The 18,040-nt window shown below is 38.8% G+C and overlaps 2 protein-coding genes across 4 annotated transcripts in view; both read right to left on the bottom strand.

The window, feature by feature from the left end:
- LOC126416328 (UDP-glucosyltransferase 2-like) overlaps positions 1-18,040 on the bottom strand; it is a 348,774-nt gene that overhangs the window by 167,621 nt on the left and 163,113 nt on the right. The window contains exons 1-3 of one of the 3 annotated variants that reach the window (XM_050084023.1): positions 10,390-10,618; positions 9,695-10,287; positions 1,026-1,248 (exon numbers count right to left, since the gene is read on the bottom strand). The exons of the other annotated variants lie outside the window; for them this stretch is intronic. Of the exons in view, the coding sequence (XP_049939980.1) occupies positions 1,026-1,248; positions 9,695-10,287; positions 10,390-10,549 (976 nt within the window). The 5' untranslated portion in view covers positions 10,550-10,618. Of the gene's footprint in view, positions 1-1,025; positions 1,249-9,694; positions 10,288-10,389; positions 10,619-18,040 lie in introns of those variants that run through there. 3 annotated transcript variants of the gene reach the window in all.
- LOC126416372 (UDP-glucuronosyltransferase 2C1-like) overlaps positions 1-18,040 on the bottom strand; it is a 279,400-nt gene that overhangs the window by 167,694 nt on the left and 93,666 nt on the right. The window lies entirely within an intron of this gene.

The following is an 18,040-nucleotide window of genomic DNA, read 5'->3' as shown; positions in this document are numbered from 1 at the left end:
ATCAGTTAGATCTGGGCTAAAACCAACCATGTGAAAAGGTAAACAGTTTTTGACAAACCAAAGAAACGTTTTGAACTTCACAAAATATTAAAAAGTAGTAATCTTTGGATATAGAATTAATTAATTTCAACTGGACTCAGTCATGTCACACTAATGTATTAGAATCTGACATGAAGACAACAAATTCTCATTTTAGATCAAGCGCACGACAAGCAGTGATTTATTAATAAATACTGGGTAAGTGAATTCTGTCAACGAAAGAGATCCCTTATAAATCATTTATATGGCTCAAAATTTATTAAAGTTCTATTAGTTGGGAACATGTCCAGTCAGCAATCAGACAAACAGCAGGCACCAAGCACACATAAATAAAAGCAAAATTAATTATCACAGTCTACTTTGCTTTGCTGTGGTTGGTGTTTCAATTGCTGAGAAGTCTGAACTTGCACATACTGTAGGAAAACACACCTAAAACTTCGAAGGATTTGTTTTGAGAATAATATCTACAACTGTTCTTTAGCCCTTTGTGTATCATTCTCATTGATAAAGTGAATATAAAATTATGAGACAAAACAGGTGGCCAGTACTTATCTTCATAATGTGATATTTTAGTACTGTCATGAGACACACAAAAAAAAACATACACTAACCTAGCTTTCAGTTGCAGTTTCAATGAGTGAATTTTCCGTTTTATTCAACTGTCGATCAAATTAGAGCAGTAATAGCTAACACAGAAAAAATATACCTAATCAATTTGTTACGTAAATGGAGTGAGAAGAAACCCTTATTTATGTTACAAAGACAAGGCACAGATAAAATTTGGGTATTGTAAATATAAGGATACAGATAATGTTCAGGATTCTAGAATGAGGCAAGAAATATAAATTGAGTCTATGGTATACCAAACATCTTCTTTCAATACTAACTATTAACTAACAAAAAAATCATTATTCTTAAATGATTTAAGTTCATTGCTTAATGATGACAGGATAAGACAATCTCAGACCAAAAATTAAGTATATTACCCAAAATATCATTTTGGGGAAACCATTTCCCAAGATGTACATTATTTGGCTTCCCAACCATAGTATCTTGATCCCATTTCCACAGTACTTCTTGCTTCAGTTTTGAGAAAGCTTTCATAAAGGCAATGAACTTGTCATTTGGCATTTCAGAAGCTTGAACATTTGTTCCCAAACTGAAGAATATAACTCCTTCTTTTGAATTATCCAAAATTGTTTTAAGGTCCTGCAACATCAAAAAGTGAACATTACTAAAACCTGTATTACTGGCTGACAAATACTATATATTCTTTCTTTTGATACAACACCTAATTTTCCTTCCAAATAAAGTTTCATAATTACTAATACAATAAATAACCTATGATTCATGAAGTTTAACAAAACACATACAGTGAAATGAGTACATTCATTCGTTCAAATGTAAACTTGACAGCACATAAAACTGGAAATGGAAAATCACAGCCAGAGTCGAAGTCTAACACAGTACTGACACAAATAATATGTATCATGCCATTTTCCTGGGTTACACTGAAAACACATAGAAGAAGAATTATTGTGGTAATTACCTGTATTGGCTGACAGTAGTTGAACAAAGATTGTATACCTGTTGTAAATATACTAGTCACAGTGTATTTGCGTTACTCCAGGAATGTTGAATCAGATTGTGTACATGTATGGAAAGTGGTTGGTATTGAATTGTAAAGAGAAGGAGCAATAAAATACAGTCATCATCACGAGATCACTGGCGAGCCTCCAATTCAGTTACATCATCTTCTCATTTTATTAATCACGAAGTCAGTTTTCAGGTGGAATGGATTCTATAGGACATGGGGTGCTGTGGATGACCCTGCACCATGGTTGATACTATTTCACAGATCCACTGTGAGAGCTGTCCAGATTCACTATTTGGGCCCACAGTGAGGAGTCCCTATGACCATAAATTACTCTTTCTTTACAGGTTCTGCTGATGCACCTGCAGTTCCTGTGGAGCATTGCAAACTGGATTAGAAACTAGATCTAATATTCATAATAAACACAATGTACTAAGAGAGAATTCATTCTGTCAGTATTCTAGTGCTATTCCAAGAAAATACAACAACCTTTCTGCAAATGAACTATACTGTTATTAGCTACATAAGCACTTAAGAGGGAAACTTCTGCTGGTTGCCACTATAGCTGAATGAATGTCATGTGGCAGTCTTTGTAACTGGTTAGAGGGCCATCAGCTACAGATGGAAGATAATTAAATAGTGGAACATCATCACACAACAGTAAACAAACTGCATCACAACAGACAGCATATCAACGGCAGCAGTATAGTGTCTACAGAAGTTCCACAAACACTATGGGTGTCAGCACAACCCACTGTGCTGCAACAAACAACAAATATCAGGCAGGTGTATAGACATGACCTTCATGTTTGACATCAGTGGTGTGCGCCTGACAGTAAATCGGATAAACATTTGTGCCTGAAGGCGATAAACTCAGCAGTCACAATATGCAACCACAAAGTACTGACTACCAACTTAGGTCTTGCCACACCCTTTACAGTGAAACTTGTATTTGTTAACACCATTGAGCCCTTATTAGGTGCTGATTTACGTGGGCATTATGCATTAATGGTGGTTTAGAGGAGAGGATGACTGCAGACCACAGTCGTCGACAACACAGTAACTGGTACAAAGGAGTGCTCAGCCTACAGCACAGTACAAATAATAGTGTACGATATGCTTGCCTTACTGGGTATCTTTGCCCTTGTATATTCTTTGAGGAAAGATGAGTAGTGGCTAGTGTGCTAAATGGTCATTGTTGCTGGAGTGCCAAGATATAATGAAACAGTTTGGGAGTATATGAATAAACAAAGTACTAAAGTGTGTGTGTTTATATTGTGAAAAAGAGCCAATTGCAGTGTAATAAACAGTGTTTCAATGGAACTGCTGCATGTGAAGAATTACTTCCACCTTTCTCATGACTGGTGTGTGGTATAACTGTATTTATCTGACCGGTATTTATTCCTCCCCACACTGATCAGAGTCATTACAATAGACAACACCATGATAAACTGCAAAGAATGCTTTAACCAATTTACAGACACCAGCACAGCACAGAAATGTGCATCATATCAATACCACATCTAGTTAACCCATTTAACAGCACACACACATAATTGCCCTAGAGCACCTAACAGAAACAGAGGCCATATTTGAAGAAATGGTCCAAGCTGGGATAATTCATCATTTTGAGAGCCCATGGTCTTCACCTTCGTACCTCATTCTCAAGAAATGTGCCTAATGGCACCCCTGTGGTGTTTTTCATGCTTTAAATGCCAGGAGAAGACCTGGACAGTTACCCTACACCACACATTCAAGATTTTAGATGTGCATTAGCCGGTCCAAAAGTTTTAAGTATCATACACTGCCACAAAGTGTACAACCAAATAACTGCAGTGCCTTGTGACATCCTGGAGATTGGTAATTACACCCTTTGGTGTACCCCAGCAGTTCAGACACACAGAGTTTGTCTATTAGTTTATGATGGATGTGTGCACCATATAAAAGGAGCAAAAAAGATTGTGGTTCATTACTTTTTGTGCATCTGTGATTTGGCAAATACCATACACTACAAAGAACTCACCACTGCTCAGACTGCAATCCATAACTACAGCATTTACTGGCTGACCCTTCACAGGACTGTGACTTGCCCAAATCCTATGGTCAGGAACCAAGTTAATGTGATGGTGATATGTCTCTTGGTGGAAGCCAAGGCCCTTAGATTACATTAGATTAGATTAGATTCAGTTTTCGTTCCATGGACCCAAAAAATGAGATGATTCTCGTGGCTGCTGAACTTGTCAGAAAGTATGACATAAAAACATTTGAATATAATACTTACTACCCTGATCATTGTCAGGAGATTGTCAAAACAGGTGAATACAATGCGGTAAACTGGAACAGCTAATATTTACAGAATTAACACACTGTCAGAATGAAACATTGTTATGCACTATTAATAAAGTTTTCATACATAAAATACCTAATCTTGACTGTTGTGACCAAGTGCTGTCAAAACTGAAATCTAAAAGACATTTTTATTCAAGCTGGCTTAACAGTCCCTGTTAAGATATTCATCTGTAGAGTAGAAAGAGTTGCCTATCAAAAAACCATGATTATCTGAAACTAAGTTTTTAATGGTTGCTCGCAATTTATTCAAAATATGTGTTCCTGAATAGAGGACCTCTTTTGGACCAATGTAAGTGATTTTAGGTCTTTATGTAGATTGCTCTTATTCCTAGTATTGATACTATGTATTGAGCTATTAGTTCGAACCAGAGACGTATTACTTGCAAAAAATTTCATTAAGGAATAAATATACTGAGAAGCAGTGGCTAGAATACCAAGTTCCTTGAACAGATTTCTTAATGATGGTCTTGAATTTACACCACATATGATTCTTATCACACACTTTTGCTCCCTAAAAACTTTTGCTCAGTTTGATGAGTTGTCCCAGAATATGATCCCCAGAATATGATAGAATGAAAGTAAGCAAAATATGCAAGTTTTTTATATTTATATCTCCTACATCTGAAATCATTCTCACTGCAAATACAGAATTGTTTAGGTGCTTAAGCAATTCTGTGGTATGCCCTGAATTTATTATCGAGTTGTAATCCCAGGTTGACACCTCTACTATCTGCATATCTTCATATGCTGCTTCACATACGGGAAGGAAATCTCTTACAGGTTCTGAACTGGGTCTCAGGTTCTGAACTGGGTCTTCTCAAAGTTTAATGACAGTGAATTGGCTTTAAAGCACTTATTAATGTCAGTGGAAATTTGATTAGCGGCTATTTCTAAATCTCTACTTGACTTGCTACTTATTGCAGTGTTTGTATCATCTGCAAACAAAGCAAATTTAGCATCTGGCAATGCAACAGATGAGAGGTCATTAATGTACACAAGAAAACCAATGGACTCAACATGGAACCCTGAGGAACACCACATGTAATTAATTTCCAGTCACATGAAAACTGACTGCTTACTGCACAGGTATTTCACAATACCACCCTTTGCTTCCTGTTAGATAGATAAGACTCAAACCATTTTGCAGCACTGCCGGTGGCACCATAATATTCTAATTTACTTAAGAGAATGCAGGGGTGTACCTAGGGGTTGGCAGGAGTGGCCCCCGCCAGGGGCACAAGAGCAAGGGGTGGCGCAAATTCCAAAGGCCGCCGACGATGATGTGACAGAGCGCCACGCCGCCCTCTGAAAAAATAATTCTGCGTCGCGGCCAGTCTGGTACTAGAAATTGTGGAAAAATTTGCTGCAGAATGGAGAAGAGATAGTAAAGGAAGACTGTCTGATGACAAGAATCCTCTTCGCTTTACTGGGAGGCACTTTCCTCAGGTCACTCCAAGTGATCAGTCCAAGAAATGCAGACTATGGTGTAGATGTGCAGTCTGCTCAAAACAGAATGTGCGCCGCGGTTGGTATTATCTTTTCAGATAAACTTTTGCAAAATACTACTACTACTACTACTACTAATTTATTCTTGATTTTTTGCAGTGCTCAGCTAATATACTACTACTACTACTACTACTACTACTACTAATTTATTCTTAATTTTTTTGCAGTGCTCAGCTAATATATATTACCCAAGCTGAACCTCCTTACTCCATGAACTTTTTTATCAAAGCACAAGAACACATAACCTTGCAAACCAGTTTTGACATCTTCATCTTCCTGCAAATGCATAAAGTGTGATTGTGGTCAGATCCAGTTGACATATTTCTTGTTTAATTGGACAAGTAAAAATATACTCTATATTCATGGCAAGTAAATATTATTTACTTGTTATATTACCTTATGGCAACAGTTGCAAAATATTACCTGAAAGTACCCAGAAAGTCATATTAGACATATTAGACCTATTTAATAACAATTATCACATACACCTATAAACAAGATTCGTTGTTAATATTACTGGTCTCATTAATTTTCTTGGAACAAGGGAAAATATCAGTCTTTCTGTATTGATAAGGGGGTGCATTTTTTCCTTCCTGGGGGATTCTTTAGAGGTCACCATTTTAAATTCTTGCTAGGGGCGCCACATACCTAAGGTACACCACTGAGAGAATGCTGTGGTTCATACAGTCAAAGGCTTTTCACAGGTCACAGAAAATGCCAGTAGCCTCTAATTTATTATCTAATGAATTAAGTACATTCTCACTGTAAGTGTAAATAGCTTTCTCTATATCAGAACCCTTCAAAAATCCAAACTGTGACTTGGACAATATATTATTTGCAGTCAGATGCTTAAGGAGACACTTTAACACAATCCTTTCAAATATTTTTGAGAAAGCTGGCAGAAGTGAACTTGGTCGGTGGTTTGATGGTATCTCTTTATCCCCCATCTTGTAAAGAGGCTTAACTTCAGCATATTTTAGCCAATCTGGAAGTGTTCCACTGATAAGAGTTTGATTACACAAATAACTTAAGATAGAACTCAACTTTCATGAGCACTATTTGATTAACTTTGTTGATATGTTATCATACCCGTTGGAATACTTAGATTTTAAGGATTTATGATGGATGCTACTTCTATGGGAGATGTTAGTGTTATTTGCATTTTATTGAAGTTATTTTTGAAGACTTATCTCAGGTACTCCATTGCACTGTTCACCAAACCCGATAACCCCAAGCTGTCAGTAACAGAAATGAAGTACTTGTTCAAGAGGTTTGCAACACTACCTGTACTTTTTACCAAAGACTCATTTATTTTTAAAGTTATCTGTTCCTCTACCTTTTTGGTCCCACCTGTCTCTGTCTTCACCATATCCCATGCAGTTTTTATTTTGATGCCAGATGTAATTATCTTTTTCACACAATAAAGCTGCTTCGATTTCTAGATTACTTGATTCAATATTTTGCTGTATTATTTGTAATTCATTACATTTCTAACAGCAGAGCTATTCCTAGATAGTAGATACAGTCTCCTTTTTGTCCCACATGATATCTTTATTCCTTGAGTAATCCATGGTTTATTTTTTGACTTCTGTGTGATTTGAGTTACCTTTAGGAGAAAACAATTTTCAAAAGTGGAGCGAACTTTATTAATGAATGCTTTGCATTTTCCATTTGAGTCATAAGTATTACAAACATCTATCCAGTTCATATATTTGAGCAATTTCCTGAATTTCGCAATTTTTGACTTATTTATTACCCTCCTGTACTCAGATTTAATAGATTTTTTATCCTGACAAGTTTCAACATTTAACATAAGATGCTGCATGTCATGATCAGACAGCACATTTACTATTGGTTATGTGATATGACTTTTTTTCCCTAGATCTGTCTACAAATATATATTATCAATAGCAGTCTCAGAGCATTTACATATCCTAGTAGCAAAGTTCACAGTGTGCCAGAAATCTGTAAAGCAACTGTCAATAGTGTTCAAACTCTGCACTAGCAAACAGCAAATATGACTCTCAAGTTACTGACTGACTGTTTTGTGTGGCTATTAATTAAAAAGATGCCAATGCATGGGCATGGTCATGTAGCCAGTGCCAGCAATGCAAATTTAGATAATGTGTACTTGCCAACATTAGGCCATTTCAAGGCTCTCGAGCCAGATGCACCCATGTAAACAGTGATCTCGTAAGGCTGCTTCCAACTATGATTGGCTACAGACACCTTTTCACAGTAGTGGACAGGTGTATTTGATGGGCAGAAGCTGCAACCTCCATAGATATTCCTGCTGAGACAATAACAAACACCTTCATTGCTACCTGGATAGCAGGAGTTGGTTGCCACCTCCACATTGCTACAGAACAGTGTCAGCAAATCAGATCCATTTTGTTCCAAGAATTACCCATTTTTTCTGCATCCAGCATCATCATATGACAACCTATAGTCCCACCAGCAATGGAATGTTAGAAAGAAGGCATGAGACACTAACAATGGCTCTCTTGTGCCACTGCGCATAATGGTCAGAGGCCTTTCCCTTCATTCTTTTACACCTTTGCACAGTGTACCAGTCAGACATCAGAGTACTGTTAGCAGAAATGATGTATGTGAAGCCGTTACACATTCTGGCAGACTACCTCACACCTACACCGTTACTGTCTGCAGAGTTGATGGAACAGCTCTGAGGCCTGTGGCCAAGATCTGAGGCCCACCTGCTTTGCACCATAGAGAACATCCCATTTTTGTCCACAAAGATTTGGACAATTGTACTCACATCAGGCTCTGAACTGATCACATAAAATCACCACTCCATCCACTGTACACAAACCCCTGCTCAATGCTGTGACGAGGCAATCACACCAGAGAGAGCATACAAAACCACAAAGGTCTCAGTCAAGTGATTGAAGCCAGATTGGGCCCTACCTTCACCTCTCCAAGACACCACACTGATGCTGCAAGTCTTACCACTCTCAGACATACTGACTCCAAAGAGCTTTGCAATAGTGCGCTAACTCCCTGGGGTGGGATGCCAGAAAATGAAAGATTTAGTAGTCATATCAAAAACTTACTTCCTCGCAGGACGCAGATGTTCTGGAAGTGGAAGGCATTTGGAAGAGATATTAAGTGGTAAAGAAGTCACATGCTGTGACCTTCTAAGCATCAAATGAATCTTGTTAAGAACTGTGAGCTGTTTGTTGTGTAAATTTCATGTTTTACATAGATCAAACAAATCAATGCAGTAAAACAAGGAATAATTGTTGAAAGTGGGATTCAACTCAAAGACTGCTATTCTAGACTTGCTTATTAGTCTCTCAACTATGCCACCAAAGTATGAAGTCATACATTAAGCATGGCAATATTCAGGTACCTCTTACTATTATTCTGTCCTTGACTCCACCTCATGATTTTGACTTCAAATCCATTTTCCCCATCTGAACAAACTTTCCGTGGGTTTTTGGAGGGTGCATGCTCTGTGCTGAGTGTCAATAAGGCACAAATATCCCAGTAACACATGCAGTTACAAGTGACCTTTTCTTTTATGAGCAGTACTGTGCAGTTTGTAGAGTAACTGATGCCTATGTAACATGGGGGGCAATTCAAAATTTGGCCACTTTTACTATTTGTGCTGCCAAGTGTGCATACCTTCATTCTTCATGTTCTGTAGATCCTATCAAGAAAAAGACCTTCAGGGGTGTAGAATGAGTCAGGGTATATATTTATATGACTACACTTTTATTTTTCCAAGAAAATAGTTACCTACATCTGTGACAACAGAGGCTACTTACAGTACACTACTACTTCTCATACAACTTTACAATGGATCTGTCTGTTGGGCCCTAAGTAACTTTGGCTAAATAGTCACTTTTTTTCCAATTTTCCACTGTTATTTCTGTAGAGTCCCCACACAGGGAAATACTGTATCCTCTAATGTGTGCATTGACTCAAAATTCTCATTTCTGTATACTTTCAGAAGTAAAATACAGCTTTGGCATTAAAAATGAAATTTTCAACTATGAATATGTAACATAAGCAATAAAATAAAGTTTTGGATTTCGAGGCCAACTGTTTACCGAATATATACTTTTATTTTCAAGAGACATACAAAAATTTCAGTATTAAATCAATCAAACAGGAAATGCAAGATTGCTTTAGTTGGATATTGCATGCAAAATTGCTTTAGTTGGATATCGATCTTATATTCACCTTTGGAAGATCTTTTGCAGGTTTAATATGCATTCCTCCAACTTGAATTGTATTTGGTGTTAGTGGCCTGGAAAGGCCTCTGCTTTCATGGTTGTTGATGAGAACCAGGGAACTGCTTTTGAACAATTTCTCAACAGATGGTAAATTATCAATATTCTTAGAATATGACAACATAATTTCTTGTTGATTGGGCACATAAACAAAGAATCGCAGTAATTCAACAAGGAGCCCATACACACTGTTTAATGTCCGTTGTAAAAAATTCATATTCACAGGAATATTAAGCATTATGTCAGGAATGTAGGCATATGCAGCAGGATTGCCAACTGCATCACCCATCACAAATGCTAGAGTATTAGGAATTTGTTGTATAATACTGGCATTATGCTTGTGAGCCAATCCAAGAAAACACTCTGTGAAAACTCCAGCTATGAGGAGATCGAACTTCTGATTATTGGATGTTATTAGATCTTGTACTTCTGGTGTACTGATAGCATTCTTGCACATTGAACTTCCAATGGTGCTAGAGAAGAGAAGTAAAATAAATGGGTTAACTTCACCCATTTCAAACAGGGACATGTTTCTCTCTTTTCCTGTAAATAATAAAGTGAGGCAATAATAGGTAATGCTGTACATCAGATATGAGTTTTATTCTACTATGTATACATACTTTATATTAACACTGGTTTACTTACGGAAACTGTCCATTGTGACGTTCAATTTAATATCTCTTATGTTCTTGACCGGGGGAGACTGTGGGAATGAACTAATCACAGTCAAATTATGTCCTCTCTGTGCTAGTTCATGAAGCAGTGGTGACAAAAAGACCATGTGGCTCTTGCTTGGAACTGACATAACTGACAGAATGTTAGCTCCCTGGCACTGTGTGATAACTCCAGTTAGCAAAAGTATACACTGCCAGAATCTCTGTAACATAAAAGTAAAAACACAATAAAATTTTTGTGTATGTTAGCTATTTAGTTTTTAACCATTTAGTTTCATATTCCATGGGTCATTTGTATGGTAAATTGTAATGATGTGCAATGAGTCATTTTACATTAACATTGCAAATTAATTTGTAAATGCATTTATATGCTGAACATTTACAGATAGTTTTATTATTATTATTTCTTTCTTGTCTCAGACGATATGTCTGGTTAAAAATGGAAGGTGACGCGGACCTTGATCAAGCGTGACTTCCTTTTAACTGTACGGTATATGTTGCATTGCATTTAGGAACTTTCGGGTAATTGAACAAGTGTCAATAATTACAGATTTCTGTAGTTTTATATATAAGTTTGGATGTAGCTGTATTGCATTGATGTACTGGTGGATATTGTGTGGTATGACTCCTGTAGTTGATAGTATAATTGGTATAATGTCAACTTTATCCTGATGCCACATGTCCTTGACTTCCTCAGCCAGTTGGATGTATTTTTCAATTTTTTCTCCTGTTTTCTTTTGTATATTTGTTGTATTGGGTATGGATATTTCGATTAGTTGTGTTAATTTCTTCTTTTTATTGGTGAGTATGATGTCAGTTTTGTTATGTGGTGTTGTTTTATCTGTTATAATGGTTCTGTTCCAGTATAATTTGTATTCATCGTTCTCCAGTACATTTTGTGGTGCATACTTGTATGTGGGAACATGTTGTTTTATAAGTTTATGTTGTAAGGCAAGCTGTTGATGTATTATTTTTGCTACATTGTCATGTCTTCTGGGGTATTCTGTATTTGCTAGTATCGTACATCCGCTTGTGATGTGATCTACTGGTTCTATTTGTTGTTTGCAAAGTTTTCATTTATCTGTTGTGGTACTGGGATCTTTAATAATATGCTTGCTGTAATATCTGGTGTTTATTGTTTGATCCTGTATTGCAATCATGAATCCTTCCGTCTCACTGTATATATTGCCTTTTCTTAGCCATGTGTTGGATGCGTCTTGATCGATGTGTGGCTGTGTTAGATGATACGGGTGCTTGCCATGTAGTGTTTTCTATTTCCAGTTTACTTTCTTCGTATCTGTTGATGTTATGTGATCTAAAGGGTTGTAGAAGTGGTTATGAAATTGCAGTGGTGTAGCCAATGTATTTATATGAGTAATTGCTTTGTGTATTTTGCTAGTTTCTGCTCGTTCTAGAAAGAATTTTCTTAAATTGTCTACCTGTCCATAATGTAGGTTTTTTTATGTCGATAAATCCCCTTCCTCCTTCCTTTCTGCTTAATGTGAATCTTTCAGTTGCTGAATGTATGTGATGTATTCTATATTTGTGGCATTGTGATCGTGTAAGTGTATTGAGTGCTTCTAGGTCTGTGTTACTCCATTTCACTACTCCAAATGAGTAGGTCAATATTGGTATAGCATAAGTATTTATAGCTTTTGTCTTGTTTCTTGCTGTCAATTCTGTTTTCAGTATTTTTGTTAGTCTTTGTCTATATTTTTCTTTTAGTTCTTCTTTAATATTTTTTTATTATCTATTCCTATTTTTTGTCTGTATCCTAGATATTTATAGGCATCTGTTTTTTCCATCGCTTCTAAGCAGTCGCTGTGGTTATCCAATATGTAATCTTCTTGTTTAGTGTGTTTTCCCTTGACTATGCTATTTTTCTTACATTTGTCTGTTCCAAAACCCATATTTATATCATTGCTGAATACTTCTGTTATCTTTAGTAATTGGTTGAGTTGTTGATTTGTTGCTGCCAGTAGTTTTAGATCATCCATGTATAGCAGATGTGTGATTTTGTGTGGGTATGTTCCAGTAATATTGTATCCATAATTTGTATTATTTAGCATGTTGGATAGTGGGTTCAGAGCAAGGCAGAACCAGAAAGGACTTAATGAGTCTCCTTGGTATATTCCACGCTTAATCTGTATTGGCTGTGATGTGATATTATTTGAATTTGTTTGGATATTAAGTGTGGTTTTCCAATTTTTCATTGCTATGTTTAGGAACTGTATCAATTTAGGATCTACTTTGTATATTTCCAATATTTGTAGTAACCATGAGTGGGGTACACTATCAAAAGCTTTTTGGTAATCAATGTATGCATAGTGTAGTGACCTTTGTTTAGTTTTAGCTTGATATGTCACCTCTACATCTATTATCAGTTGCTCTTTACATCTTCGTGCTCCTTTGCAACAGCCTTTTTGTTCTTCATTTATAATTTTGTTCTGTGTTGTATGTGTCATTAATTTCTGTGTAATGACTGAAGTTAATATTTTGTATACTGTTGGTAGGCATGTTATGGGGCGATATTTAGCTGAGTTTGCTGTGTCTGCTTGATCTTTAGGTTTCAGACAAGTTATTCCATGTGTAAGTGTATCAGGGAATGTGTACGGGTCTGCAATGTAACTGTTAAATAATTTAATATAATAGAAGGAAACATTCCACGTGGGAAAAATTATATATAAAATCAAAGATGAGGTGACTTACCGAACGAAAGCACTGGCAGGTCGATGGACACACAAACAAACACAAACATACACACAAAATTCAAGCTTTCGCAACACACTGTTGCCTCATCAGGAAAGAGGGAAGGAGAGGAAGACGAAAGGAAGTGGGTTTTAAGGGAGAGGGTAAGGAGTCATTCCAATCCCGGGAGCGGAAAGACTTACCTTTGGGGGAAAAAAGGACAGGTATACACTCGCACACACGCACATATCCATCCACACATACAGACACAAGCAGACATATTTGGTCTTTAAATATGTCTGCTTGTGTAGTGAATCCTCTCCCTGACCAGGGCCAGACTGGCACTTCGCTTAATACGATTCGCTGCAGGGGTGCATATGTGATGCATCAAATAGGGAGACTGTTAAGGCGACACAAGATTGACACAGTCTTCTGACCACCAGCAAAGATTCGTGACCTGCTAGGAACAGCAAAAGATGACGTGGGCCTTAAGAATGTGGGTGTATACAAAATCCCATGCGACTGTGGCAAATCCTACATTGGCCAAACAGTTCACACAGTTGAGGACCGATGCAAGGAACACCTGTTTACGCCAACCCAGCCATTTGGCCCTAGCAGAACACTGCATTGGAACCAGACACACAGCGAAATTCGAAGAGGCAAAATCCTGACTGCCACAAGTGCCTACTGGGCCAGTATCTACAAGGAGGCCATAGAAATTCGGGTAACAGATTACCTACTCAACATGGACACTGGGTTTCAACTTAGCAAGGCCTGGAAACCATTATTAAACACCATCAAAGAGCAACGGCGCAAGCGGACACAAGATCCTTCCGCCACGGCGGACGGAGATGAACTGCACCTACCACCGGGCGTGGCTGCAGCTACCTCCACCCCCACGCTGGGGTATGACTCAGGACCCTGCGGAGATAAATACCATGGGCACAGCGCAGACAGATCATTCCATCAGCACCACCTGATGATGGCAGAACGGTTATTCACCGAAATATCGTGGAACTTCGACGATCGGATCTGGCTGGACACCCGAGAACCTTGGATACAATTAAAATTTTATTAGTAGGCACTGAAAAACTCTGGAACAATTGTGAAAATACAGTACAACTTAAAAGGACGGTTTTCAAAAAAAGAAAAGTACAATAATGATTTTTATGAAAAAGAGCCTTTTTATAGAAAATCTAAGGCTAACAGCATTTTTAATTGCAATCGATTGCCAGTCATCACATAGGGAAGGCACTGACTTGCAGACAGCCACATTTCAAACTACACACACACACACACACACACACACACACACACACACACACACACACACACACAGTTGGAGGTCCTTATCTTTGACATGAAGATAACAACATCTATCACAATTGATATCTATCTCTAAAATGTGTAACACATTATAATGATATTTGGTGAGTCATTGCCTCTTTACTCCTAAAATATTTCCATTCTGCCAGAACTTTCTGTCGACGTAATAAATATCAGATTGTATTATAGCATTATAGCATAGCTGATAGTGTCACGAGATCTGAGTTGTGAAGACAAAGATAGCAAATTCACATCCACCTCCTCCTAGTTCTTTTTTCCCAGGGGCATTTAAACAGTCATTCTTCCCACACTCCATATGTGAATGGATCAGGAAGAATCTCTAATAACTGGTACCCTCTGCCATGCACTTCACAGCAGTTTGCAGAGGTTAGATGTAGATGTTCATACAACTTTAATGCATGCAGTGCATCCTCCATACCAAATGAATTCTTTGTCATGGTATGTTCTAGTATTTATCTCAGTAATTCTGAGGCAGTGTTGTCTGTTCTAGGTATCATTTTGCATCTTAGGCCTTTCAAAACTCTTTCGTGTTTTTCTCACTAATAGTGGGATGAAGCCAGTTCTACACCACTTTTGATATCAAATTAATGGATCAATTAATTACTCCCTCCCTTCTGGAGATCCCCAGTCCTCCCTCCCTTCTGGAGAATCCCCAGTCCTTCATCTTGGAGATCAAACCTGCATTTGAAGTTTGGTAGATAAAAGAAGGGGTTCTAACTCAAATTTGATATCAAATTAATTGACTAATTAAATTGATCAATTAGTTACACCCTCCCTCCTATTCCCCTACCTGAAAAACTGGCAGGAAATACAAAATTGGTGGGAAATTCAAACTTTCATGGTAAATTCGAATGCTAATTATATTGCACCGCAAAGGACGTGCTGATGATGATGATATATTTATTGTTTATAAAAGTTCAGTTTCAATATCTCCATGCGGATGGACGTAGGATACTCTATTCCATCTTCTTTTGAATACTGGCACAGTCTAACTATAATATCACAATCTTAAGATGACTGACCCAGAATACTAATGCAGTCTAATTCCCCTACTCCTATTGGCGGGAAATTCAGAATCAGTGTGAAAATTCAACTTTTTCCTCTGGCTGTGAAGCATGGAAGTTGGGGGAGGGGTAGTTGCCATTGATTGAGTGCCAGAGAGTACCTCTAGCTAGTCTCATCAATAATTACTGGATGTAGAGAGGATACTTTCAATAGTAGTCTAGCACTAGACAGTTTCTCCAGCCAGTATAGCCAGTGACCCTCTGTCCTAGTGTTGCTCTATTTTTTCTTCTTCTTATTCTTCTTCTTTATTGTGATTTGTTGCACCCCAGATGGGCAGGAGAGGGCTGGCAGTGGTACAATCTGCAGCTCTTCAGCTGAGGGACATTACAGACATGAGAAACACAGTTTGGGATGTGCATAGCATGCAAAAAATACAATAGTACAATATAAAAGTTGGCCACAGTATTAAAAATCCACACCAGACAACAGCGCTAGTAAAACCACTGCATGAGGCAGAGCACACATGACAAAGAGTAAAAACTGCCAGGAGAGACCTGCTGAGGGAGGGAAGTGGAGCTGGAGGGGGCGGGATGAAAAGAGAGGGGTCCAGTAATGCATTAAGGGGCAGGTAATGGGTGGGAGGGAAAGGGAGAGGGAGGGGGAGGAGGAGGGGGAAGGGAGAGGGAGCCATGAGGGAGTGCAGACACATGGAAGCGGTACACTGGATAAGAAGGGGCTGTAGGAGGGAGGGAAAAACCGCTCAGGGGAACGGAAAAGGAGGGGAGAGGGAGCCCTGAGGAGGAGGGGGAAGGTGGGGTTAGAGTGCGTAGGAGGGGTAGATATCAGGGCGAAGCTCATCATCTGGGAGGGGCAGGCTGTGGAAGGTACATTGGTAAAGGGTGTGGGGATGGAGAGAGAGAGAGGGGACACTATGGTAAAGACATGGCAATGGGTGGGGTTTGGAGAGGATAGGAGACACCAGGGGGTGGGGTGGGGGAAGGAATCATCTGTGAACAATGTACAGGGTTCTGATTATTCAGGGAAAAGGAGAAGATATAGGAAGGGTATGAGGTCATAAAAGATCCGGGTGGGGGAGGGAGGCGGATACAGAAAGCAAGGCAGAGTGCATGGCATTCAAGGATTTGGAGGGCTTTGTAGAATCTAGGTGGGGTAGAAATCCAGGTGAAACTGGCACAGCAAAGGATGGGATGGATCAAAGATTTCTAGGTATTAAGGATAGTGGAAGGATGTAGTCCACATGCCTGGCTGGACAGGAGTTTCAGGAGGCGGAGCCTATTGTGGGCTTTATGTTGGATCATAAGGAGATGCAGAGGCCAGGTGAGGTGACGGTTGAGGGTGAGGCCAAGGTACTTCAGGGTAGGAGTGAGGTGGACAGGATGATCATAAATGGTAAGGGACAAATTGTGGAGCCGGAAGGAGGGCGAGGTATGACCTGTGACGATTGCCTAAGTCTTGGAAGGGCTGGTGCGAAGGAACCACAGGTTGCACCATTGAAGGGTAGGATACAGGGCCAGGAAGTCAGTGTCATCAGCATATGGAGAGGCAGTGGCATTAAGTTGTGTACATGTCTGGCACCAGTCCTGGTGTTTTTTTGCTGTTAACCCTCGAGCGGGCACACCGTTTCTCATAACACAAGTGGGCGCGTGGTGCACTTTGTACACACACATGGAATAGCTTTTCTTATGTTACCAAGGTAAGACATGTATGATCAAATTCACAGTTTAATCTTAGTTTATTTAAACAAGGAGTAAATAAACTTACATAATATGAGATAAACTACTGTTTTATTAAACAATAATGAAATAAATTTTCACTATAACTATCAGTTGCCAAGGACAGGTGTTAAAGAGACAGTAATGATGAATTAAGCAATGCAGTTGCATCATATCTCAGTCAGCTGCTTATTTGATCACTAATTATCTTGTAGACAACTGCCTCAATGTGAGATTATGTTGCTAGTTCGTAACTGGGGTCTTTTTTTGGAACTGATCTTACATTTTTTCTCACCTAGCTTGCTTTGTATTTTATATTACTGCTGCTCACTTGGACATATGACAACACAATTTATTGCTGTGTTACCTAAAGCAATAATGAAGGATTCTGTTTGCAGTGGTGAAACAAAAATGGAACCACACAAAATCATTTTATTTTTGGTTGGTATTGAGGGTTAAGAGGTTACAGATGTGTCATCATAATTGCCAGTGGTGGAGGAGTGTATCCCGGTTATGGGTGTGGAAGAAGGAGCAGCAGAGCCAGTAGGATTTGAGAAGGAGGAGGAGGAGGAGGAGGAGGAGGAGGAGGAGGATGGCCTGTGATGGAAAAGTAGGGCTTTGAGGGTGGATAAGTTTGGTAGGAACATGGGCCTCCCCAGTGTCAGTGATGGTCTTTAGAGGAAGGATGAGGCATGGGCGATGTCAGCAGAATGTTGAAAGGCAAGTGGGTGGCTTTGGACCTGGGAGGCAATAGACTCCCGGTAGGCATCCCAGTCAGCTTGGCAGTAGTCATCCGCAGCTTGTGATCTCTTAGTCACGTTCTCAGTTCCCAAGCATGGGGTCCCATGC

This window comes from Schistocerca serialis, chromosome 1 (genome assembly GCF_023864345.2).
Source record: "Schistocerca serialis cubense isolate TAMUIC-IGC-003099 chromosome 1, iqSchSeri2.2, whole genome shotgun sequence".
NCBI lineage: Eukaryota > Metazoa > Arthropoda > Insecta > Orthoptera > Acrididae > Schistocerca > Schistocerca serialis.
Note: the sequence above shows the minus strand (reverse complement) of the source record. Positions and strands in the feature narration are given on the sequence as shown.